The sequence below is a fragment of the Gopherus evgoodei genome, unplaced genomic scaffold (genome assembly GCF_007399415.2).
Source record: "Gopherus evgoodei ecotype Sinaloan lineage unplaced genomic scaffold, rGopEvg1_v1.p scaffold_34_arrow_ctg1, whole genome shotgun sequence".
NCBI lineage: Eukaryota > Metazoa > Chordata > Testudines > Testudinidae > Gopherus > Gopherus evgoodei.
Window position 1 is genome coordinate 4,032,510 of NW_022060016.1, and position 23,936 is coordinate 4,056,445.

Here is a 23,936-nt window from a genome sequence, read left to right on the forward strand (position 1 = left end):
AGCCGATGAATCGGCTGTGAATGTGTTTCCCGCCGAGTTAAAATCGATTTTACAAAATGAAGACTACCACGAAGGACAACTTTATAATTGCGATGCAACAGATTTATTTGCAAAACTGCTACCTGATAAGACTTAAGCCTTTAATTACGAGACACAGAAAACAGATGGATTTAAGAAGACAAAAGATCGTGTGACTCTTCTTTTGTGTAGTAATAAGACGGGCAGCCATACCCTTACCCCTCTTCTCACTGGCCGCTTTTGTAACCCTCGCTGCTTTAATCACCTCAGTAGAGCCAAACTGCCCGTAATATACGCTAACAGCAAAAATGCTTGGATGACGAGACACATTTTTGACGATTGGTTCCACCACAGCCTTGTTCCAGCTGTTCGTAAGCATCTGCGGTCGAAGAAACTCGAAGCCAAAGCACTTTCGCTACTTGACAATTGTCCAGGCCACCCTCCAGCTGAATCACTGGTCTTAAGAGATGGAAAACTTCGAGTGCTATACCTACCATTCAACAAAACATCAAAAATTCAACCTTTAGACCAGGGCATTATTCAGAATTTTAAAAACAACTATCGCCTGGACCTGATTTTGGTGATTGTGTCATGCGCATCTTCAGGCATTTCCGAATTGCTGAACCAGTTAAACGTGAAGGGAATTATTTATTTAGTTAAAAAAACTTGGGATAGAGAAAAACAAAAGTCCATTGAAAACTGCTGGATGAAGGCTCTCGGTGATGCCTCGGCTCAGACTCGTCAAACTCCAGCAGGGGCACTGATTCAGAGGCAGACTATGAAGGATTTTCGGAAGACGACATCCCACAAACACGCATGCAGATAAAATAGGATAAAGGAAAACTTCTCTTTCAAATGATAAAAATCTTGAGTTTGGATACGCTGCTGGAAATCATTACCGAGTGGCTGGAGATGGATGAAGATTGCTCGACTTCAGGATTTCTATCCAAGGAAGAAATATTTACGGGCTGCGAGGCTACTTCGGACCGCGAAAGTGATGGCGAGAATTCTAATAATGCAGGCTTAAATGACAATGACGTTGATGTGAGTAAATGGGTCTGTACTGTACTAAAGAAAGCTCAGATCTCTGGGCCACAATGGCGTGACAGGGCTGCCTGGCTTAGCCAGCTCCGTGTGCCCTGGCCATGGGAATTCCCACTGGGAAACCCCTTCCCCCTAGGATCTGCTAGCTGGGGAGCCATCTCTTACCCTGTCGCGCCGCCGAGGCTGATGCTTTGATCCCGCTTTGCTGCTCAGCCCAGGGAGCCAGGACAGGGATTTCCAGGAGCGGCCCGGTGCAGAACTCGAACTCAGGACTCCGCGAACCACAGCGCCCGCCCGCAGCTCCAAGAGCCACGCCGGGTGCGATGCGGCGAGCAGCCACTAGAGGGCCTCGCTCTGCGGCTTCAGGCTTCTTCCTTCCAGAAGGCGGGGCTACATGGGGATCGACGGCAAAGAACAGCCAATGATCGATCTGGGCTGGATGAAAGAGGCGGGTTCTGAGTAGGCGGGACAGCGAGAGGCGGGACTAGGGCACGGTGGTTGATGGACGGCCTCACAAAACCCGTGGCCGCCCTGGCTTGGGCGGAGGAGGCGGGCCTTACTCGTGACAGACTAAGGCTTCGAGCCAATGGCCCGCCGGCAGCCGTTGGTCGGCAGCCAATGGGAGCGGATTGAGGTGCTACGGGGCAGGGCCCTGTCAGGGAAGGCGGCGGTTGGGCTGAGCCGGCGGCCGAGGTGGTGAGTTACCCGGGCCCGCATCGGCCCCTCCCCCATAGCGACCCCCCTGGAGCCCCCTCCCCCCACGGGGACCCCCTGGCACGTGACTCCCTGGAGCCCCTCCCCCCACGGGGATCACCAGCCCGTGACCCCCCCCCTAGCGACTCCCCTGGAGCCCCCTCCCCCCATGGGGACCCCCTGGCACGTGACCCCCCATAGCGCGCCCCTCCCCCCACGGGGATCTCTTGCCCGTGACCCCCCCTATAGCGATCCCCCCTGGAGCCCCCTCCCCCGCATGGGGACCCCCTGGCACGTGACTCCCTGGAGCCCCTCCCCCCACGGGGATCACCAGCCCGTGACCCCCCCATAGCGCGCCCCTCCCCCCACAGGGATCACCAGCCCGTGACCCCCCCATAGCGACCCTCCTGGAGCCCCCTCCCCCCCTAGCGACTCCCCTGGTGCCCCCTCCCCCCATGGGGACCCCCTGGCACATGACCCCCCATAGCGCGCCCCTCCCCCCACGGGGATCTCTTGCCCGTGACCCCCCCTATAGCGATCCCCCCGGAGCCCCCTCCCCCGCATGGGGACCCCCCTGGCACGTGACTCCCTGGAGCCCCTCCCCCTACGGGGATCACCAGCCCGTGACCCCCTATAGCGACCCCCCTGGAACCCCATCCCCCTATGAGGACTCCCCGGCACATGACTCCATGGAGCCCCTCCCCCCACGGGGAATCCCCTGCCCGTGACCCCCCCATAGCGATCCCCCCGGAGCCCCCTCCCCCGCATGGGGCCCCCCCTGGCACGTGACTCCCTGGAGCCCCTCCCCCCATGGGGATCACCAGCCCGTGACCCCCCTATAGCGACCCCCCTGGAACCCCAGCCCCCTATGAGGACTCCCCGGCACATGACTCCATGGAGCCCCTCCCCCCACGGGGAATCCCCTGCCCGTGACCCCCCCATAGCGACCCCCCTGAAACCCCATCCCCCCATGGAGACCCCTCTGGCATGTGACCTCTCTCCTGGTCTGTAACCCCCCCAAATCCTGCCCCGGAGTTTCCTGCCCTGCTCAAGGGGGGGGGCTTTGCTTCTTCCTGACCCCCAGCTAAATCCTCCCCATGGGGTCCCCCATTCCTGCTCCTTCCCTGTGCCCTCCCCCGCCATGGGGATCCCCTCCCCGGTACCCCCCATCTCACCCCAGAGTCCCTGTTCCTTACCCAGCACCGCTCCGCCCACCGTGGTACTGGGGTTTGGGGCAGCCAGGGGGGTGTTTTGGGGGGGCTTTGGGGGGTTTGACTACCTGCCCCCACATTTGCCATTGTTGGGGTTCCCCAAGAACTCGGTCCGACTCAGGTGCCTTTATTCGCCCTGCAGTAAAGCTCTGCTGAGTGGAGGGGGCGGGTAGTGGTTGCCCCATTGTTACTAACTCTGCTCACACCTGCATTCAGAGCGCTACATGGCATCACACGCTTCGAGATGGGCATGGTTACTTCTGGGGCACCGGTCCCCGGACAGCCTGCTCTGTCCAGGTATAACATTCCCAGTTCATCTCTTCCATGGGCCCTCGCACCAGGGTGCTCCGGTGTATCTTAGCTAGCACAGAGAACAGGAGTACTTGTGGCACCTTAGAGACTGACACATTTATTTCAGCATGAGCTTTCGTGAGCTACAGCTCGCTTCTTCGGATGCGTAGAATGGAACACACAGACAGGAGATATTTATACGTACAGATCCGAAGAAGTGAGCTGTAGCTCACGAAAGCTCATGCTGAAATAAATGTGTTAGTCTCTAAGGTGCCACAAGCACTCCTGTTCTTTTTGCGGTACAGACTAACACGGCTGCTACTCTGAAACCTGCCATTAGCTAGCACAGACATCCTGACTCCAGCATACTGCTTGTTCAGCCCCTGTTTATACCGTGGCTTTCCATTCACCTTCCCTGTCATGCCCACTAAGAAATGAGACAGACCTCCAGCTGCGTGGGTCTGGATGGAGCTGTGTGTGTCTCTCTGACAGATGGGGGACAGTGCTGCCTGGGGGATCCCCTGTGTGGGCTGGTGGGAGCCAGGAGGCAGCCCTGGAGCAGCAGCTCTGCCCTTTCCATGCTGGCATTTGCTTCCCTCTATACCTAGTGGTTGGGCGGCAGCAGCCCTGTTGGCCTCCTCTGCGCAAGCACCCCCTGTCCCTGGCCTTGAGAGTGGGTGCAGCCATCACGGCTCGACTGGCTTGGATGCAGCCAGCCTGTTCTCAGCTGTGAGAAGCTGCAAACAGCTTCCTCCCTGGGTTGTCCTCCTGGGAGCAAAGGCGGCGTGGGGTTGGGAGCCCTGGCCCTTGCTGTACTGGGAGGGTGGATTCTGGTATGGAAAAAGTTGAGAACCTCTGGCTTAGTCCTGTCAGCGCTGCTGCTCCCCTAGGTGGACAGCAGCCCCAGCAAGCACCCAACCACTCCCTGTGCCCTAGAGCAGTGGTTCTCGAACTTTTTTTCATGGACCCCTTGAAAATTGCTGAGGGTCTCGGTGGAGCGCTTAATGATCTTCCCAAATGTTGTTTGTACCATCAGCTAATTATTGTAAAGTGCTTTGGATAAAAGTACTATATTTAAAAAAAAAAACCTTCAGAATTAACGTGTTTTTGTTCTACAAATAAAAGCACACAACTCATATTTTAATATCAGTAGTCTTACCTTTCTAGTGCAATGGATGTGCCTTTTCTCCCCTGCCACGGCAGCCCCGGAGCTGGGGCTGGGAAGGAGGGGGAGGTCTCGCCCTCTCCCCCACCACCGCAGCCCCTGAGCTAGGGCTGGGAAGGAGAGAGGTCTCGCCCTTCGTTTTGTTGTGGGTGGCCGCCCAGGCACGCACCTTAGAGGGAACTATCATAGACCACCTGAATGGAGCTTGCGGACCACAGTTTGATAACCTCTGCTATAGAGCATTGCGTCAGTACAGTTGCACCAGGCTGTGTCGCAGGATGGTTAAGCACTGGAATAAATTGCCCAGGGAGGTTGTGGAATCTCCATCATGGGGGATTTTTAAGAGCAGGTTGGACAAACACCTGTCAGGGATGGTTGAGATAATACTAGTCCTGCCTTGTGTGCAGGGGCCTGGACTAGATGACCTCTCGAGGTCCCTCCCAGTCCTATGATTCTATACTGCCCTTAACGGGAGCTGCAGTACCATTGGTGCCACTTCCCAGGCAGCACCAGTGGTGGGAGCTGTAGTACAGTCAGTCAGACAACACAGTTAGAAAAACACCTGGGTCCTGTCTGTGCCACGGCGCTCGCCGTCAGGGAATTCTGCTCCCCAGTGCACGTGCACCTTGGTTCTAATGTACGCCGTCTCTGCACCTGCTCATAGGCTTGGCCTGTGCATCCTGCTAGTAAACAGAAAGGACCATTCTGTACATCCAGGGTGACTTCCTCCCGAGCCCCGGCTGGAGCATCACACCCCCAGGAATCTCAGAATCAATCCCACCATTTCGGTGTGAGCTACAGCAGATCTTTCAGTAAGATACCCACGCTAGATTAAAAGACCCCAAGTGATGGAGAATCTCCCCTGTCTCTGGGCCCATTGTCTCAGTAATTAGTTAATTTCCTTGTTAAGAAGTTGTGCCTTATTTCTAGCCTGAACACGTCCAGCTTCAGCCATTGGATCTCATGCTGCCTTTGTCAACTGGATTAACGAGCTGCCTACTCTCAGAGATCTCCTCCCCTTGGAGCTGCTGACGGCTGGGATCAAGTCACCATTTAATCTTGGATTAAATAGATTGAGCTTCCTTCGGGCTTGTCTGCACTTGGAAACTTACTGAAATCCTGATTCTGGAGTAGTGACTTTGGTGTAAATCCCCATGTGGACACTCGTATTCTGGAATAAGAGTGGATTAAGCTGTATTGGAATAAGGCATTGTATTTTGGAATAAAAGTGTTGATGCGGAGACTTATATTCAAATAACGACACCAGAATAGCTACTTCGGTGAGTGACCCTGCGTAGAGAAGCCCCTAGTCTCTTGCTATGAGGCAGGTTCCCCAGATCTGGAAACAGTCCAGCAGCTCTCTTCTGAACCCTCTCCAATTTGGGAGCATCCTTTTGGTCTCACTAAAGCCAAAGATGTGACCTAGAGACTCTGCACCTTGCTATTCCCCTGCTTACACCTCCAAGAATCACGATCACCTTGTTAGCGGAGTAGGCTGTACACGCCCAGTGACAGGACAATCTGGGGCTCCTGTGTGTTGTCTGAACAGACCGAGTCTATGCGGAAACGCTCTGGATCTGAGAGGTGGAATTCCCCAACATGGGGTACTCTGCCAAGAGTGGCTGGAGCAAGTCCTGAACTAACAGAGGAGGGGGACAGGCACATGTGTTCAGCAGGCCCAGCTAGGCCTGAAAACTGATCAGTTCCCATGGAATAGTGTAACTTGCAGTGTGGTGCTGAACGGGCTGCTGCCTCTCAGTCCCAACCCTGTTCCCTGACACAGTTGCGGCTATCCCCGGCCCCCAGCTCTGCCAATGCCCCTCAGGCCCAGCCTGCAGCCCCAAGCCCTGGGCTTCCTCCACACACAGCTCTCCCGTGCCATTCAATCCTGACCCACATTCCCCCCTACTGTCCCAGTCCTGGGCTCCCTACGTTCCCAATGCCCCTCAGTCCTGACCCCTAGTCTGTTCATGCTTCTCATTCCCACCCCACAGCCCCCTGCCATCCTAGTCCCCGGCTCCTGAGTGTCAATCCCAATTCCTGTGAACTCCCATCTCCTGCTGCAGGATTGCCTGGGAACGCAGGGCCAGAGCGCTGAGGGCTCACCATGGCTAAGCTGCAGGGGCTTCAGGCTGACTACATCTTCCGCGGCACGGAGCATGTTGTGAGGATGACCGTGAGCGGGAGCGTCCTGGAGGTGGAAGTGGAGGACCGGCTCACCACCGATCAGTGGAGAGGAGAGTTTGATGCTGCCTGTAAGTGTCCTGCCAACCGCATTACGTGGGTCACCTCCCCTGTAAGGGCTGTATCAGCTGTGGGAAAGAGCAACGGGGTTTGGGAGTTCAGGTCTCCTGGGTTCTATCCTCAGCTGTGGGAGGAGTGTTGTAGCTAGTGATTAGAGTAGGGGGACTGGGAATGCAGGACACCTGGGTTCTATCCCCAGCTGCGGGAAGGGAGTGGTGGCTAGTGGTTAGTGCAGGTGGGCTGGGAGTCCCAGACTCCTGCACGGAGCTGCGCCTGACCCTGCCTGACAAGGGTCTCTCCCTCGTTTGCTCCCAGTCATTGAAGATTTAACTCACAAGACGGGGAACTTCAAGCAGTTTGGGATCTTCTGCAGCATGCTGGAGTCTGCCCTGAGCCAGGTGAGGCCTGCAGAGCTCACAGGTAACAGTGCAGCCAGGCAAATGCACCTGGCAATGGCAGAAGGGGCTCTGGGCTGCCGTGGGTCTCACTGGACAGCTCGCTAGGAGCCCACGGGTCCCCCCGTTCTGTGGAAAAATGGAGCTGGCTGTAACCGCCAGCTGCCTCGCAGTTCCCTACCTGTGGTGCTCCATCCCGCTGGACTGCTGTCACTTACTTTAGTGCAGAGTGGCATGCTGGGAGCTGTAGTCTTTAGGGGCAGCCCCAACACCAGCCACACACTGTCACCTCCTCCCTCCGTGTGGAGTGCTGCGCGAAGGGCTGGGCTGGTGCGTCCCTCTGAGTCAGTGCGTCTCCCCGCAGAGCAGCGAGTCGGTCACCTTGGACCTCCTCACCTACACTGACCTGGAGGCGCTGAGGAGCCGGAAGATTGGGGTGGGCCCAAGGCACACGCCCTCCGCCTCCAAGTCCTCGCTGCTGAGTTCCAAGCGCTACCTCATCCTCATCTACTCCGTCGAGTTTGACAGGTAAGGGCAGCTCGGCGCAGGGGGTGGATCTTACGTAGTAGCAGAGAGGTTATTTTCCCTCTGGATTTAGCTCTGGTGCGACCGCTGCTGGGATCCTGTGTCCCTCTCTGGTGTCCACAACTCGAGAAGGATGTTGGTAAATCGAGAGAGGTCAGAGAAGAGCTGCAAGAATGATTGATGGCTTGGAAACCTGCCTTATAATGAGAGAATCCAGGAGCTGCCTCTGTTTAGCCTAACAAAGAGGAGGTTAATGGTGACTTGATCTCAGTCTTATAAGTACCTACCTGGGGAACAGGTCTTTGCTCAGGACTCTTCACGATAGCAGACAGAGGGCTTACGCAGTTCCGCGGCTGGAAGCTGAAGCTAGACAAATTTAGGCTGGAAATGAGGCTCGAACAGTTAACAGTAATTAGCCATTGGAACAACTTTGCAAGGGTCATATTGGATTCTCCATCACGATTGGGTGTTTGTCAGAGAGATCTACTATAGCTCAAAGCAGAATTAATTCAGGGCAGGTCTCTGGCTCCATTATCCAGGGGGTCAGACTAGACGATCACAATGGTCCCTTCTGCTATTAATCTAATTAATTCCAGCTATTAATCTAACTGGAGATGAGGGGTGATATAGGGGGATGTGTAGACATGTGACTGTAGCAACCTCAGAGCATGTGCTGATTCCAGCTGCCCCTGTCTTTTGCTTTTCCACAGGATCCACTACCCCCTCCCGCTGCCCTACGTGGGCAAGCCAGACCCGGTAGCGCTGCAGAAGGTCATCAGGGAGCTGAAGGAGGAGCTGGCCGTGCTGAAGGCCAAACCAGGCAGGGATTTCCGGGACGCGGAGATCCGCCGGCTGCGGGATGAGTGAGTGAGGGGAGGGGCTGGGGGATGGGCGCCTCGGCGTTGAGCTGATTCCTCCCCCCACGCTGTCTCAAGCACCTGCCCCTGTGTACTACGTGGGGTGCAGTCAGCCGTCCCAGCCGATCCACTAATTAAAATAATAATAATTAAAAAAAGTATATGGAGATATACCTGTCTCATAGAGCTGGACGGGACCTTGAAAGGTCATGGAGTTCAGCCCCCTGCCTTCACAGCAGGACCAAGTACTGATTTTTGCCCCAGATCCCTAAATGGCCCCTCAAAGATTGAAGTCACAATCCTGGGTTTAGCAGGCCAATGCTCAAACCACTGCGCTATTGCTCCCCCCAGATAAGAATACCCGCTCAATGCTTCAGACTGACCCTAAGGGAGGAGAGAGGTCTGGGTATTACCACAGAGGGCCTGGGAGCCAGGACTCCTGGGTTCTGTTCTGGGCTATGCCGCTGACTCACTGGGTGACCTGGAGTAAACCACATCTCTCTGTGACTCAGTTTCCCCTCTGTAAAATGGGGCTTATCGTCTCATCCCAGCGAGTCTAAGTGTGAATTAATGTTCATCCAGTGCTCTGAGGTCTGCTGCCATAAGGGGATTCACCATAGCGGTATGTCACAGCGCCTGCTACTGGCCATGCTGATCCCTCGCAGCCTTCTCTGCCTCTCCGTTGTGAGTCACTGTGCCCCCTAAACCCTGCCTGTGCGTGTCTCTGCCTCGCCAGGCTGGCCCGGGTGCTGGAGGAGAAGCAAGAGGTGGAGTCAGCCCTGCTCGGGCTGCAGGAGGAGCTGAAACTGTGCAGCAAGAGCAGCGCCGGGAAAGAGGTGAAGATCCTGAAAAAGATTGTGCAGAGCCTGGAGGAGGAACTGCTGAAGGAGCGAAGCAAGCACCAGCGAGCAGCCAGCAAGCGCCTGCAGGAGAACCGGCAGCTGGCTGACGAGGTGGGGTAGTGAACCCCCCGGCTGGGCCCTGGCGCCAGCGTAACCCCCCTCCCTCCCCGTCAGGTGATGGTGTAACAGTCTTGCCCAGGTAGGGCCCACACCCACCCTGGCGCTGGTGTAACAGCCTCCCCACACGCCTCCTAGTGTGACAACCCCTTTTCTCTTCCTCCGGCCCATCCCCCAGTGCTGGTGTGACATCACCCCCCATAGACCAGAAGTCAGGACTCCAGATTCCTCAGTTGTGGCACTAGAGCTTCCTAAAGGCAAAGATCTGAAGGAGAGACGAACCTTAGTGGAAGCAGCATGGGAGGGGAGTGGGATCTAGTGGTCAGAGCAGGGAGGCTGGGAATTAGGCCTCCTGGGTCCAAGCTCCAGCTCCGGGAGGGAAGGGGGGTTAGAGCAGGGGGGCTGGGAGATAGGGCTCCTGGGTTCTAAACCTGACTCTGCCACTGACTCATTCTGAGACCTTAGGCAAGTTGCTACCACTCTCGGTGCCTCGGTTATTTTTTTTACAGTGAAAATATTTGTAATAAAAAATAATATTGAGTGAGCACTTTGTATTCTGTGTTGTAACTGAAATCTATATATTTGAAAGTGTAGAAAACAGCCACAGATATTTAAATAAGTGTTATTCTATTATTGTTTACCAGTGGGATTAAAACTGCGATTAATTTTTGTAATCGTTTGACAGCCCCAGTAATAATTGTTACCCTGAGATCTTACACAGCACCATACACCCAAAGATCCCAAAGCCCTTGGCTCTCTGTACAGGGCTCACTTGCCCACCACTGAAATGCAGCCACCTCTGGGGTGGAACATGGCAGCTGTTTAACACAACACCATGGCACCCCAGTTCAGGTCAGGAAGTGAAGGGGAATGTTGCTGGCAGTTATGCAGCCCTGCCCAGATTCCATGGTCTGGCTTGGCTGCAAGACTGTCTGCTGGGTCGATTTCCTGGGCCCATTCCAGAGCATGTCCAGCAGCTGAACAATGAGATTTCTTCCCCTTCCTTGCAGCTGGCAGAGGTGAAAGCATCGGAGAGGAGCCTCCGTGTCCGAGTGAAGAGTCTGACCAATGAGCTGGCCTTATACAAGAAAGGGTGAGTGACACCAGCTGCTCTAGGCTGGATCAGTACTCTAGGCGGGGTTGAAGCAGATGTTTTTCGTTCACCTGTCTAAGGATCCCAGCCCCTCTGTTGACACTCGAGCCCAGGTTTTGCCCATTGGTCTTTAAATACTGGTCCCCTGGTATTAGCCAATTGTTGATACTACAGAGGAAGGATCGAATCCCCCATAATGCATCTGGCTACTTGGGTGATGCTGGAAGATTCCTTCCCGCACTCTGCAGGGATTGTAATATGTCCTGACGCATGAGATCTCCTGGCAGGGGACAGGGTAAGGAGGATGGTGGACATCAGTCCTTACCCACGGCCATCTTGAAGGGTCACTGGGGCTTCTGCAGGGCAGAGCCAGCCCTGGTGGCTGCATCTTTTTGATGGCACCTAGGGACACAGAATGTAGGTCACGCTTGTGAGCTGGGGGATTGTGTCCTGGAAAGCAGTCACTCTGAATAGCATCAAGGGGCCATGGTGGGAACCAGCTAACCAGGAGTTCTCAGGGCGATGCAGGACGTTCTAGTGTCCGCACATCCAAAAGGATGCTGCAAAATTAGACAGGATTCGGAAAGAGCCTTGAGAAGGAGCCAAGGGCTGGGAAACCTGCCTGTGAGCATGAGACAGAAGGTGCTGGATCTGTTTAGTTTATCCCTGAAATGGTTCAGAGGTGACGCCACCCCGGTTTGTCAGCACCTCCCTGGGTAGATGTGATAAGCCGCTGGGATTCCCAGAGCTGTGAGTTACTGTGTTATCCCTCTCGGCCTCTGGAAGTGGGAGTTTTGCTGCTGCTAAACTGTGTTCGCCCCCTGGCATGTCTGCCCTGCCAGCAAACTCACCCGGGCTCTGCCAGTGAACCCCTATTCCCAGGTTCCTCAGAGCCGTCTCTCTGCAACGCCCCCTTTCCTCCTTACTGCTATGCTCACAAAACCTTACACAGCCGCTTGTTACCTTACTGGGGTTAGCAAACCTGCTGTTTCAATCCAAGCTCTGAGCTGGGTTATGGGAAAAGTAAAACAGGTGTATTAAGAAAAGGACACAGTGATACCAAGTATAAGGCAAAGACACAAATGGTTCCAAACAAACAGAAGTAAAAATTCGCTTCTAAGACGTCAGTCTAACTTAAGCAACTAGAGTCCTTTGTTCTCGAGGTTTTCTCACCCGTCTTCCTTCAGCCTGGCTGCCCAGGTTCTCTCCCGCTCTTGTGAGAGCCCAGGAACCCTTGGGAACATGCTCGTCGCAGAGTAAGCCCAGACACCGTGTCTCTGCTGGGGCATAGATGCCAGGCTGGCTTCTCCCTACTCGTGCGCTTTGTTTACCTTACGTGTATATGAACGTGTGTTGCCTCTGCCTGGCCACCAGGCTAGTCAGATGAGCAAATGCACGTTCCTTTGTCTAGGGCAGGTTGGGCTTACGCATTGCTCGCCAAACACGTGTTCGGAACGTTGTGCTAATGCATCTTGATAACCCTTCGTGCCCCCACCACACACTGGTTTTGGGACCAGCGTGTTACCAGCTTGGGCATGATACCTCCCATGGCACCAGTTGGATACAGATCATCTGGTCTGGGCAGTGAGTTCGTCAGGGCTAACGAGAGCTGCCGGCACAGAGCAGTGAACCTGTGGCACAGGGGGACTTTCTGAGAGCAGAGGCTCTTCAGTCCAGCAGACAAAGGCAGAACAAGATCAGTGGCTGGCGCTGAAGCTAGACAGATTTAGGCTTGAAATAAGGCGCCAGGGAATTAACCATTGGAATGACTGAGCCAGTGTTGGGGATAGGGAGTGCTCCAGGGCTCGGGGTCTTTCACTGACATTAGATATCTCTGCTCTAGCTTGACACTCAACTCTGGGCTGGATGCAGTAATACCTGGGGTGATTCTGTGGCCAGTGTGATGCAGGAGGCCAGACTGGATGACCCGAACGGGCCTGTCTTTCACGTCTAGGACTCTGACTGCTCCCTCCTGTTTTTCCAGGCGCTTGACCCCCACCGGCCCATCCCCTCAGAACCGATCGGCGTCCTCCCGTGGCTTCAGTCACGCTGCCCCGGGCCGGAGCAGCGCTGCGGCCATGGCCCGACAGGAGCGGCGCTCCACCTCCGGGGAGCGCTCCAACTCCCAGGAGCGTGGCAGGACCTGGCCGGTGAACCGTCCACGCTCCACGTCCAGAGAAGGGCGCGGCGGGAGCCAGATCCGCCTCCCTCGCCAGTCACCATCACCCACAGGTGAGGGGGTAGGAGAGGAGCCATTGGGCGGGTCCCCTGCCCAGATCACAAGGCCGGGGCCTTAGGTTGAGCACTGTGGGAGTGGCCTATCTCCGACAGTGATGTCTCCCGGCAAGATGAGAACCTTGGTCACATGCAGTGATGTGGGGGAGGTAGCAATCCCCCTCCCCACTGCTCCAGGCCCTGTGGCTGAATCCTGAAAAGTTTGTCAGGGCAGGGAAGGGTCTACCTAGCCCTTCTCCTCCAGGTGGCTGGTTCAGAGCCAATTTTCGCTGTGATGACCAACGTGCTGGGCCTTGGTCCCCAGTGTGAGATGAGGTTTGGGGGCCTGGGGCCTCAGTCCAGCTCCTAGCCAGCCGGGGTGGAGTCCACCTCACGCAGCCCCCGGTCAGCAGCCTCAGCCAAGAGCTGAATAGATCAGGGGGACCAAACTCCTGTCTTGTCCCGTCAAGGTGGGGAGGGGATGGTGTTGAGGAGGGATTGGGGGGCTTGCCCCGCCGTTGCCCGTGCTGTGCCCATTCTGGGAATGGAGACCATCCGTCCCCAGGGCTCTTGTTTCCTCACACTGCACTGTAGGGTGATCAGATCACAGGTGTGGCAGCAGCACCTCTACCCACCCCCCATCTTGGTCCCAGGTGTGGCAGCAGCAACCCCACCCTTGACCCCGCTGCCTGTCTTCCCTTTCTCAGGCACCCGGCCGCCACGCTTTGACCCCACAGCCTTTGTGAAGGCCAAAGAGCGGAAGCAGAAGGAGGCTGAACTGAAAAAGTAAGTCCCTCCCCCCAACCCCCCGAAGATCAGGGTGTCCCCGGGGGATGTACGGGGCCACGTGTTTCCACCTCTAGCTGCCGTGTTCAGTGGCCCCTGTGCTGCCTGGGAAGCGGACTCTTGCCAGTGCTCTGGTGGGCACTGTCCCCTCAATCTGAGCCCTTCTGCCATCCTTGGGGAGGGCAGGGTGCTGGAGCCACAAGGGTTAATCAGGAGGCATTGACACAGCTCCAATGGCAGGTGACATCTGAAACTCACCGAGATCTTGGAGCCCCAGGGCCCATTTAAGGATTCCGGCTTGTTTAGCAAGGGCAGGGGCATCAGCCTTGGGTTCCTAGTCCTCTGCTTCCCTCTGGTCCCCCTGTGGTGTCCCTTCCCTTCCTGCCACGAGCTGCGTGCCTGCTGCCGCGCTGCACCCAAGAGGTGGCTGCATTTCAGGGGCAGGCCGCCTGTTTTGGCAAGGAAGCTTCGGGTCGCGAGATGCCTGCTTCTGTGCATAACCCTCTTCCCTTGGGCGCAGCCAGCGACGGGTCCGGCGGGGCGCGGGTGATGCACCGCCAGGCAGCTGGGGCTGCTCCAACTCCCGGGGCCTGGCAGCCTTCAGTGGAGACAGCCTGGGCAGGAGTCGCGGACGCAGCTCGTCGGGTACGTGCGGGGACCGGGGCTGTCTCCAGGGTGGGGTACTGCGCTGAGCTTGCCGCTGCCTGGGAGCTCCATGGCCACATCCCCCACCCCCTGGGCCATCCCTTCTCCGGGGACCAGCTGATCAAGGCTGGAGCAGGTGTTGGGAGATCCTGTGCCTAGACGGGGCCTGCCCCAGTGAGGTCATTGGAGGAATGCAGTGGTTTGTGTGTGGGAGGGTTTGGGGGGTAGGGACGCTGGCTTTGGGGACCACCCCCCCAAGGACTGAGTTCCCCTTTACTGTCTCTCACTCCCACAGTGGAGAGCTTCCGCAGCCGGCGCTCTTCAGCAAGCTCGGGCAGCGAGGCGGATGATTACTCCGAGCCAGTACCTCTAAGGTAACGAAATCACAATCTGCTACTGGGACGGGGGAGCACGGAGGCTGGAAGCCAGGACGCCTGGGTTCTCTCCCTGCCTCTGCGAGAGGAGTGGTATCTAGTGGTTAGAGCAGGGGGGCTGGGAGCCAGGATGCCTGGGTTCTCTCTCTGCCTCTTGGAGGAGAGTGGTATCTAGTGGTTAGAGCGGGGGTAGGGCTGAGAGCCAGGACGCCTAGGTTCTCTCTCTGCCTCTGGGAGGGGAGTGGGATCTACTAGTTAGAGCAGGGGGCCTGGGAGCCAGGACACCTGGGTTCTCTCCCTGCCTCTGGGAGGGGAGTGGTATCTAGTAGTTAGAGCAGGGGGCTGGGAGCCAGGACACATGGGTTCTCTCCCTGCTGGGAGGGGAGTGGGATCTCATGGTTAGAGCAGGAGGCTGGGAGCCAGGACTCCTGGATTCTCTCCAGGCTCTGGGAGGGGAGTGGGATCTAGTGATTAGAGCAGAGGGGGCTGGTAGCCAGGACACCTGGGTTCTCTCCCTTGCTTCCACAAGTCATTTTGACCCAACTTTTGAGATGTGATCTCTGATTTGGGGCCTGATTATTGGAGGGTTGAGCAGTCACAGCTCCCATTGCCTCTGGCTAGAGCGCAGGCCACTCAACACTTGTGCACGCCATGCTCAGGACGCCGAGGGTGGGCACCTGCAGCTGGAGACCTCTCTCGGAAGCTGGGCCCGTCCTCTGTGCGCCAGGCCTTCCTGGGGGGTGGGCGCTGGTGGCTGTGGAGACTCCTGAGATGCCAGAGACTAGAGATTGATGCTGGGGGCATGGGAGCTGGTTTACCCCGGAGCTGCCATGGTGGGGCCCTGGTGCCGCATAGAGAGGTGTCTGAGCAGCATGGCTCCCAGGACAAGTGCCTGGCCTCTCCAGCACAGTGCACCCCTGCTAGCCGCGGGAGCGAGGATCCGAGCCTGCAGGGCGCTAACTGACGGAGCGCTGCGCCATCACGCTGTCTTGTTCCCTCTCTCTGTCAGGGGCAGGCGGCGAGCACCAAGAGGTAGGAAGCCCTTGAGTTCCTCCTCCTGGAACGGCCCCAGCGGGGTAAGTGGTTCTTTGTCAGGGCACCTCTCAACTAGCCTGGGTGGGAGGTTAGCTGGGGCCCGGGGGAGACAGGCTCTGTTGTGCTGCCCTGACTGCTGCAGCCGGGGATCAGGGAGGGGCCATGCTGCAGCCGGAGGGGCCCCTCTGGGCAGCAGGCATCGTGCTCCAGATCCCTGTGTGCATCACGTGAAGGTGGCTGCCCCCAGGGCTGGCGTGGCCTGTTCTCTGTAGGGGCAAAGCCCATGCTGGAGCCCTTGAATCTCTTCCTGCTGAGAGCCACTGGCTGAGGATATAACTCCTCACTGCTCCCTGGAGTGCTTCAGCCAGAGGGGGGCCACGTGAAGACAAAGGTTCCCTTCCCCTCCTGCAGGGGGTCAGCTCAGTGCTCCAAGTTGCCGCTGGCTGGGAGTGGCTGGGGCCATGGTGGGCACCGGGGTCTCCCACCCCACCCAGCTGCCTCAAGCTAAATGACCTGGAGTACGTCCGAGAGCACGGGGTGAATCTGGGAACTGGAGACCGAGGGGAAGGGGAAGGGCTGTGATGGGAGTGGGATCTAGTGGTTAGAGCAGGGGTTGGGTGCCTGGACTCCTGGGTTCCCTCCCTAGCTCTGGGAGGGGAGTGGGGTCTAGTGGTTAGAGCAGGGGGGCTGGGAGCCAGGACAGCTGGAGGCTGTTCCCACCTCTGCTGCTGACTTGGTGTGGTCCGGAACCCAGGTGTCCCGTTTTCCCTGCACCCTGGGACTAAATGTGTCAGCAGGGAACAGGACTCTGTCCCTGTCAGCTTGGTTTCATCTCCGATAGCCCTGGTAATTGCTGGCTGAAGTGTGGCGCTGGCTGGGACGGGGACAAGCCGGGGGGACCCAGCTGGGCAGCCCAGAGGAGATGACCCTGCAGCTTTCTCCTCTCCCTGCAGGCCCCTCGAGTGGATGCCGGGCGCAGGAAACGCCTGGCCAGCACCCCCACCGCGACCAAGCGAGCGAATAAAGGTGAGCTGGTTAGGAAGAGGGCTGTGCTGCAGTGTGGGCCCAGCAGGGAGCGCTCTCCCCTTGCAGCCTGTGCTGACCCCAGTGCCCTTCGTGGCACTAGCAGTTGCTGCTGTCATCTGAATTACTCATTTCGCTCCGTTTGTCCTCATCATGGTTACTGAGGCCTCCTGCCCTTTTCCCATGAGCCAGGCTCCTAACCCCCGTATGCTGCCAAATTCCATTTGCCCTGGAGCTTCGCTGGACGAGCTACTTTCACTCCCACCCCCGATATAAGCAGCTGCCACACTCCACCCCAGAGCTGGCTGCATTTCAGCCCCTTGCAAATCCTCCTGGAGCAGCCCAAGGTCTCTGCAGATTATGGTTTCTTCGATCCCTGCACATGTGCCCTCTCTCCTCCCTCCTCCCCCCCCCCCACACCCTCGCCCAACCTCTCCTCCCTCAGAAGTTCCCTCTCCATACTCGGCTCCCCTCCGCCCGGCCTTGAGCCTGATCCTGCTCACAGGGCTGCAGAGAGATTCCCTGCTGAGCAGTTCCCCATTCCTGTGGCTGTGGCACTCGTGGGACCAGGGACTAGAGTGCGGGGCTGGGCTGGCGATCGCAGGGCCAAGCCAATGAATGCTCGTCTCCTCCGACAGAGAACCTGTACGATGAGCCGTCGGCCGACCTGTCCGAGATCGACGCCCGGCTGCAGGCGCTGCAGGAGTACATGAACAACCTGGACACCAGGACGTAGCCAGTGGAGTCTGAGAGCGGGAGGGCAGGCATGTGGCCGAGGCTCAGAGCCCTCCCTGCTGCTCCCATGGGGCCGAGCCAGGACTTCTCTCTCCCACAGGGACCCTTTGCCCTGCTGTCTCTGGGCTCTGCTCCAGGCTGGACAAGAGAAGATTAGCAAGGTGGATCTTTGGGAGAGGGGGCTCAGGATTTTAGTCCCCCCTGCCCCCCCCAGCTTGTTCCCATCAGAAATCCCCACCCCCACGGGCTGGACAGAAGGCAGGTGGCTTTGTAGTTGTACCCAAGTAGCCCAGGAGCAAAGGATCATGGGACATTTCCTCCTGGGAGTGACTCCCTTCACATTGGTGGCAGCTAGGGGGCGCCTGCCCCACTGTGGCTTGTGGATTTCTGACCCCTTGGGGAAGGGGGGGAGGCCACTGTGGAGTGGAGGGTCCTATGGAGAACTCTGAGCTCAACAGGCTGATGGGACCATCTTCCGCCCCTCTTCCCCCCCCGTTTAGCTCCGTTTTAGCAGCCTAAAGCTGCTGCCTTAGCAGGAGCCGTGGGATTGAAGGAGACAGGCAGCGGGGCAATGGAGGTGTTTTACCCCCTGGGCCGGCCTTGGCCTCTCAATGCTGACAGCGCCGAGCTGGGATATGAGGATCCTCCGGGCCCCTTTGACCTGCCCTTGGGCTGCTGGAATCCCTGGGTGGATCCCAGCCCTTCACAGCTGCAGCCTCGGCCTTGGAGCCTGACCACCCCCCACGGGCAGCTTCAGAGCAGAGCCCCCAGGAGGCTGGAGTCCTGCAATCAGTGGGGGGAAAAGGAGGCAGCCTCTTAACACGGAGGCCAAGCCAGCTCGAGACGGGGGCAGCACTTACCTGCTTCTGGGCTACCCCAGAAGCTGTGGCCCGGTCTGATCTTGCCAAGCCCTCGCCCTGCACCAGCTGCTCCCAGCTAACCACGTCCCACCGAGGCAGCCGAGAGGGGAGACGCCTTGCAGCCAGTTTGCCTGCATAGGCGGGCAGGCTGCTCTGCGCTCAGGCCCCTGGTCAGAGCGCTCAGGCCCCTGGTCAGAGCACCCAGGAGAGACACAGCAGGGAAAGGCACCAGCCTCCAGCTCTTTGAGCGGGTCGTCCCTGGAGGCAGTGAAATGTGCGTGCTGTTCAGTCTCTGGCCGTTCCAGTGGCTTGAACTGCTTTTAATGCTGGTGCGTGAAATCTCCCGCGTATAGTGACTGGGAGAGTGTCCCTTGTGCTCCCCCTCATCTGGGTTCATGGCAGCACACGGGGCTTCGGGAGACCTTTGGCCATTGGTCCCTCAGCTGCTCTAAGCCCCCTGCCTGTTGATGGGCCTGGAGGAGCCTCAGCCCGGCTCAGCACTGGGCATTCAGCTGTTAGAGCTAAAAGCCCCATGCCCAGAGTCTGCCTCAGCAGCCCTGTCTGCTATGGGATCTGGTCCCTTCGCTCCAAGGTCAAGCCAGTAGCTGCATCCACAGTTAATCCAGCCGTGCTGGCCCCTGAGCGGTATCTGGTTCCTTTCAGTGTCCCAGTGGGTGGCAGGTGTTTGTGCTGTGATTCTGTGTGTGCCCCATCCTCCCACGTGCTGTTGCTCTGCTGTGTTGTGTGATGATCCCTATTGTAAATAAACCTTTCTAACTTCCTGCCGGCTGCCAATCCCCTCCCATGCCTCTGCTCCACCCTGTGCCAGCGATAATGGGGATGGAACTTGGCTCATGCCACCAAAGCCCCGTCCCTTGAGCCAAAGGAGAATCACCTTCAGCTGGGAACAGTAGAGGGGATGTGACACACAGAAGGCTAGTTCGTGTTCCGCTGAAGCATCTGCAGAGAATGTGAGGGCTAGTGAAAGTTAAAGGCCTGGAGCCCAAAGCACAGTGAGCCTTCAGCCTGTCTCAGCCTGTCCTGTGGGGATGTGAATCAGCCCCCGGAGGTGTGAATCAGCCCCCCAGGGCTGTAGTCTTGTGACAGGGTTGCAGGCTTTGAACGACCATTCTCTTGCGTGGCTCCATGTTACTGAGAAACCTCCCGCCTAGCGAGACACCAAAGAGGCTTGATCTATTTAGTTTAGCCAAGGGAAGGGTTGGAGGTGACTTGGTTTCCCAGTTTGTCTGCACTCTATGGGGAGGAGATTTCTGGGAGTAGACGGCTCCTCAACCCAGTGGACAAAGGCAAAATGGGATCCAATGATGGGAGCTGTCATAAGACAAATTCAGAGGGGAAATCTTTAATAACGAGGGTGATTAACCATTGGAGCAATTCCTCCGGAGGAGAGGGAATTTCTCCATCACTTGGATTCTCTCCATCGTGACTGAACGTCTCAAGTTCTGCCCTAGCTCAACCACCAGCTATGAGCTGGCTGCTAGAATGGCTAAGTTGGGGTTCTCCGGCCTGGGGTCTGCAGGAGCTCAGACTGGGTGATCACCGGGTTTCTTTCTGACTGGGGTCTATGTCCTCCTATATTTCAGATACCGCAAAGCAGCAGCAGCTAGAGATGGCCTGGCTGAGCTGGGCCGGGATTGAGAAGGCAGCGGGGTGGGGCTGCAGCCTCGCTGGTGAATGTAGGGTAGCCTTGTCCTTCCCTGGGTGCATTAACACCACACTCCCGGCTAGACACACGCAGCCTGACCCATCCCAGAGTCCTCTCCTGGGTGCCAGCGGAGTGGGGGTGATCTGCTTCTGAGGCGCTGCAGTGGCTGGCTTTAGTACTTTGCCCTCTAGGCTCTTCCCTCAGGGTGGGCTTCACCCTCTGCCCAGCGCACCCCTGAGACGGCCACTTCTCTAGCTTCTGCATGGCTTCCCTCCTGTATTAGCTGCTGCCAGTGGAGGCAGCTGCTAACAGCTCGCCTTTGTTGCTGGAGAGCAGGAAGAGATGTGGTTAGAATCAGGAGAGAAGAGTCCCACAGACCATGCTCTCAGCTCTGGCTGGGAAACAGGTCTGTGCTGGGGAAATGTGCGAGATTTCAGAAATGTTTCCCTGTCCCAAATCAGGAAGAGAAGTCGACGTTTTGGAAAATGTTGCCAAATAAAAAATTCCGTTCAGGTTAAGCAGCATGTTGATCATTTAATTATTTGGAAAATGATTTGTCCTTACCCATGCTACACGACTCTACGTTTGCAAGATGCTTCCCAGACACCGGTTAATCCCCACAACCGCTGTGTTGGGGTGGCACTTCTCAGACAGAGAGGCGAGGATGGCCCTGGTTTAGATTTTTTCTGATAAATTAACTTAAATGCAAAGTCAGTTTGAACTGAAAAAAGGAACTTTTTGCCAGGAGAACACTGCTGTGGGATGCTCTGAGAATTGTGAAGTATTTGTCCAAAAAAGTTTGGAGACAAAATTAGTCATAACCAGAGACACCGAGATTGGGGGCGTACAGAGCCGTTTAAAGGTAAAGATCTCTCTCTCCTTGCACAATGCAGGGTGTCAGCCCCTGTCCCTGGACCAATTACTAACCAGGGTGATTCCATCCTACCTCTTTAAACTCCCCTTGTAGCTTTAGATCTGGTATTCTTCACTTCCTGTCCTAAACTGCTGTGTCATGCGCTTGTTATATACCTACCTTGTCCCCCCCCGTAGAGTTGGCTGCATTTTGGTGTTGAGTCGCAGTGACTCCTGATTACTGAAGGCCGCACAGACAGGAGATTTTGCAAAGCCTTTTCTAAGACAGGGTACTAAGTGAAGGGGCTGTGGGAGCAGAGTGTTGGGGCTGTAAGGTCTGATAGGTTTTAAAGTCTGAATCTGGCTTATGGCTGGGCTTGGAAGGGTTCAATTTTTATCAGTAATGTCAGGAAGCGTCGATTTCGGCGTATACACGCAAACCCACAAAAAACCATTTGCATGGATGAAAACTGAAGTTTAAAGGCAACTCAAGAAAAATTCTGCTTGAGAACTTGAGTCCCCCCTTAATGTGCTAAAACACTCTGTACTGCCTGTGTTAGCGGAACTGGCCCTAGGATGCCATTTAGGTTCCATTTCACTTCTTGAATCTCAGCATCTACCGTCATTCAATAATTACTGTCCGACAGTCCCCCCATAACATCCTGCAGCTGGACGTTTCAGCTGAGCCAAATCTTTAAAAATGCTTACAATTAAATACCTGTCTGATGCGTTCAAGTTACTTAGAAAAGGGAATTTTGACAAGCCCTGTTTCTAACACATTTGGAGCCTCCAGGCTTCATGGCAGTAATAAATACTGCACCTCTCCGTGGTGCTGCTGAGAATACACGCAGAGAAACCGACAGGGCTTTCAAGTTCCAGGCAGCATCTGCATTGACAATTTTAGGATGATCTTCCAGCATCCTTCTGGCACAGAGGTGTCCATATGGTGTGCAGTCTGGATCCGGCCCCGGGGATGCCTGTCTGTGGCTGGTGTGAATAGAATCTCGGCTTGCACTGCAGAGAGGCAGTTTCCTACCTTCAGAGTCGCAAAGAAAACCTTCCAATCCTGGCCTGGTCTGAGTGACACAGCAACGCTGCCTGAGTCTGCAGCCGGCCTGAACCCATCGCTCTGAGAAGGGGAAGTTGCCTTGGGTGTGACCAACACAGCAACACTGACTGAGTCTGCAGAGGGCCTGAGGTCTGCGCTACACTAGAAAGGTGGATCGACCCAGCTGCGTCGGTCAGGGAGGTGAAAAATTCACACCCTTGAGTGCTGTAGTTAAACTGCCTAAGCCCTGGCGTAGACAGCGCTAGGTTGATGAAAGAATTCTTCTGTTAACCCAGCTAGTGCCTCTGGGAGAGGCGGATTTAGTCCAGCGATGGAAGAACACCTGGCACGGTCAGAAATGAGCCTTGGGACAGAGGGCCAGACAGCACTGATGCCAAAACAACAGGCTCTGCTGAGGATCTCCTAGCACTTTTCAGTGACAGCCAGTGTCACTATACACTTAGTGGGGCTCTGGCTGCCCTGCAGGGCTGGCAGATTTCTACTGCATTAATAGCCCAAAGCCACTTATAAATTAGCCCCACGCTAGTCCAGTCTATTTATTGAAACAAAGGGTTTTTTAACAACACATTGATTGTACATCAGAGAAGAAATGGGAGTGTCCACGGATCCCTGGTACAGATTTGATTTTTAAAACTACTAACAGGCCCAGCAGGAGTTTGTCCACACTAGCACCAAAGCTGTGAGATGACACTCCAATTCAAAACCAACCCCAAATACATGGGGGGGGGTGTCCTGGGACAGGACAGGGTATTTGGGGGGTGTCGGAGGGAGCTTTGAGGGGCATTGGGGGGGTATTTGGGGATACCTGCAGCCTCATTCTCAAGGTGGGGGGCCGTGTCACACTCCCTGGCAGGGGGGCTGGTGCAGGCCTGGGACATAGCACCTACCCGACAGTCAGCACCTCGCTGCCAGCCTCTCCCCTCTCAGGGCAGGGAGCCACCCGGACCTAGCCTGTCACCACTTCTGGCTGGACTCTGAGGTCCCACGGCAGGGCAGGCTGCTCAGCCAAGAGGCATTTGGCGGCTCTGCTTACCTGGCGGGTCGGGCCAGGGCAGGCGGCATCTGGCAGCTGTGGGTGCAGAGGAGGGTGTGGGGAGTGTCTGGCAGTAAACGCGTAGGAAGGGCCAGGCTGTGCCCATGGGGCATGTTTGCCGGGCACAGGGGTACTGGTGAGTGCCAGCTGTGGGATTTAATGAGCCATCACAGGGTGCAGTGCTTTGGGCTACTTGCCAGCCATGACCACTGGCAACCACCAATAGCTCAAAACCGCGGCTCAGCAGCACGGCTGCCCTGTCCCAATGCCTGGGAAAAGGGAAAGGGCCGAAGAGAAATCAGGATCCTCAGACGACGGTGCCCAGGGCCAATGGGGAGGTGTCAATGCTCTACGTAGCCCGATTGACAGGGAAGCAGACCAATGAGAGAGTCAGGAGCCCGGGGGCTGCCTGAGGCAGGGCAGGGGCAGAGCTAAGGGGAGTGCAGCAGCTGAGTCGGGCAGAGCAGAGCCAGGGGGCCGAGCTGGGCTGGAGCAGCCCGGAGCCACGAGCTGGGGCAGCGCTGACCAGCCACGCTGATGGGGAGCCAGGGCCGAGCTGCAAGGGGAGCCATGGGCCCAGAGCAGTGACAGAGGGCACTGGCCGTGCCACATGTAACCCTGCAGCCAAGCAGCTGGGGTGAGCCAGGGGGACCTGGATAGGGAAATGTGGCCAGACAAGAGGCTTTGCAGGCCAGCTCAGAGGGGGGTGTGACCACAATGGGGCGGGGACAGGGGGACTGATGCTGGGGAGAAGGGTCCTGTCACCTAAGCCTGAGAGTCCATGGCTGCCACCAGGGCAGCAGTCCGACCCATAGTGTCACCACAGTGCAGCCAGGGCCTGGCAGGGAGGCCTGGGATGGGTGAGGAGCAGACTGGGAACTTGTCTTTCGTTCCAGAGACAGCTGGTTGTGGTGTCCGTGTGCCCACCGTGGAGGCTGTTGTGTCCCATAACCTTTTCCATTTTTTCCCTTATTTCCCTGGCCGTTGGATTGAGAGGCAGCCCAGCCTAATAGGCAGAGCATTGGACTGCAGCCAGGGGGTCTGTTGCCAGCTTTGCCACTGCCTGGCCAGTGAGCTTAAAAAAGTCCGTTTTCCTGTTCCCATGCCTCAGTTTCCCCTCCTACCCCATGTCTAATTAGACTGCGAGCT

General features: G+C 56.7%; 1 protein-coding gene across 4 annotated transcripts; it reads left to right on the forward strand.

Annotated features, from left to right (window-relative positions):
• Positions 1-1,663: 1,663 nt before the first annotated feature.
• CCDC61 (coiled-coil domain containing 61) lies at positions 1,664-20,351 on the forward strand. 4 transcript variants are annotated; one of them, XM_030544323.1, is made up of 16 exons: positions 1,674-1,758; positions 5,087-5,234; positions 5,353-5,702; positions 6,489-6,677; positions 6,982-7,064; positions 7,426-7,589; positions 8,297-8,449; positions 9,180-9,396; positions 10,413-10,495; positions 12,480-12,727; positions 13,417-13,495; positions 14,016-14,140; positions 14,436-14,514; positions 15,524-15,590; positions 16,503-16,575; positions 17,211-20,351. In XM_030544323.1, the coding sequence occupies exons 4-16, from the start codon at positions 6,530-6,532 to the stop codon at positions 17,306-17,308; spliced, it is 1,617 nt and encodes a 538-aa protein (XP_030400183.1). In that variant the 5' UTR covers positions 1,674-1,758; positions 5,087-5,234; positions 5,353-5,702; positions 6,489-6,529; the 3' UTR covers positions 17,309-20,351. The 4 variants fall into 4 exon arrangements, with proteins under 4 accessions (XP_030400182.1, XP_030400183.1, XP_030400184.1 ...); XM_030544324.1 differs by having other exon boundaries at positions 5,087-5,210; XM_030544322.1 differs by lacking the exon at positions 5,087-5,234 and having other exon boundaries at positions 1,664-1,758.
• The last annotated feature ends 3,585 nt before the right edge of the window (positions 20,352-23,936 follow it).

Excerpts from the sequence above, each read along its gene's own strand:
- CCDC61 (XM_030544322.1), top strand. The coding sequence starts at position 6,530 with ATGGCTAAGCTGCAGGGGCTTCAGGCTGACTACATCTTCCGCGGCACG. Across the intron at positions 6,678-6,981 it reads AGGAGAGTTTGATGCTGCCT|TCATTGAAGATTTAACTCAC; the intron begins GTAAGTGTCCTG and ends GTTTGCTCCCAG. Across the intron at positions 7,590-8,296 it reads TACTCCGTCGAGTTTGACAG|GATCCACTACCCCCTCCCGC; the intron begins GTAAGGGCAGCT and ends GCTTTTCCACAG.